The sequence below is a fragment of the Mizuhopecten yessoensis genome, unplaced genomic scaffold, assembly GCF_002113885.1.
Source record: "Mizuhopecten yessoensis strain PY_sf001 unplaced genomic scaffold, ASM211388v2 scaffold711571, whole genome shotgun sequence".
Taxonomy (NCBI): domain Eukaryota; kingdom Metazoa; phylum Mollusca; class Bivalvia; order Pectinida; family Pectinidae; genus Mizuhopecten; species Mizuhopecten yessoensis.
Genome location: NW_018477691.1, coordinates 1 through 1,579, shown reverse-complemented (window position 1 = coordinate 1,579; position 1,579 = coordinate 1). Strand labels below are relative to the sequence as shown.

At 44.7% G+C, this 1,579-nt stretch overlaps 1 protein-coding gene across 1 annotated transcript; it reads left to right on the top strand.

The window, feature by feature from the left end:
* Window positions 1-68: 68 nt before the first annotated feature.
* On the top strand, window positions 69-1,439 carry LOC110440836 (the record flags this gene model as incomplete). The annotated part of the gene is made up of 3 exons (XM_021483963.1): window positions 69-358; window positions 886-1,122; window positions 1,242-1,439. Coding segments are annotated over 3 exons (725 nt in total), but the record flags the coding sequence as incomplete, so codon positions are not given.
* Between the last annotated feature and the right edge of the window lie 140 nt (window positions 1,440-1,579).

Sequence of the window (1,579 nt, the reverse complement as noted above, 5' to 3'; positions counted from 1 at the left end):
GGTACTGGTTACAAATCTAACTGGCTTGGTAATGGTTACAGATCTAACTGGCCTGGTACTAATTACAGATCTAACTGGCTTGGTACTGGTACAGATCACAGATCTAACTGGTCTGGTACTGGTTACAGATCTAAGTGGCCTGGTACTGGTTACAGATATAACTGGCTTGGTACTGGTTACAGATCTAACTGGCTTGGTACTGGTTACAAATCTAACTGGCTTGATACTGGTTACAGATCTAACTGGCCTGGTACTGGTTACAGATCTAACTGGCCTGGTACTGGTTACAGATCTCACTGGCTTGGTTCTGGTTACAGATCTAACTGGCCTGGTACTGGTTACATATCTAACTGGCCTGGTACTGGTTACATATCTAACTGGCCTGGTACTTGTTACAGATCTACCTGGCCTGGTACTGGTTACAGATCTAACTGGCCTGGTACTGGTTTCAGATCTAACTGGCCTGGTACTGGTTACAGATCTTAGTGGGCTGGTACTTGTTACATATCTAACTGTCCTGGTACTGGTTACAGATCTACCTGGCTTGGTACTGGTTACAGATCTAACTGGCCTGGTACTGGTTTCAGATCTAATTGGCCTGGAACTGGTTACAGATCTAACTGGCCTGGTACTGGTTTCAGATCTAACTGGCCTGGTACTTGTTACAGATCTAACTGGCCTGGTACTGGTTACAGATCTAATTGGCCTGGTACTGGTTACAAAATCTAACTGGCTTGATACTGGTTACAGATCTAACTGGCCTGGTACTGGTTACAGATCTTAGTGGGCTGGTACTTGTTACATATCTAACTGGCCTGGTACTGGTTACAGATCTACCTGGCTTGGTACTGGTTACAGATCTAACTGGCTTGGTACTGGTTACAGATCTAATTGGCCTGGTACTGGTTACAAAATCTAACTGGCTTGATACTGGTTACAGATCTAACTGGCCTGGTACTGGTTTCAGATTTAACTGGCTTGATACTGGTTACAGACCTAACTGGCCTGGTACTGGTTACAGATCTAACTGGCTTGGTACTGGTTACAGATCTAACTGGCCTGGTACTGGTTTCAGATTTAACTGGCTTGATACTGGTTACAGACCTAACTGGCCTGGTACTGGTTAGTTACAGATCTGACTGGTCTGGTACTGGTTACAGATCTAACTGGCCTGGTTCTAGTTACAGATCTAACTGGTCTGGTACTGGTTACAGATCTAATTGGCTTTGTAATGGTTACAGATCTAACTGGCCTGGTACTGGNATCTAACTGGCCTGGTAATGGTTACAGATCTAACTGGCCTGGTAATGGTTACAGATCTAACTGGCCTGGTATTGGTTACAGATCTGACTGGCTTGGTAATGGTTACAGATCTAACTGGCCTGGTAGTGGTTACAGATCTGACTGGTCTGGTACTGGTTACATATCTAACTGGCCAGGTATTGGTTACAGATCTGACTGGTCTGGTACTGGTTACAGATCTAACTGGCCTGGTACTAGTTACAGATCTAACTGGTCTGGTACTGGTTACAGGTCTAATTGGCTTGGTAATGGTTACAGATCTTAACTGGTCTGGTAC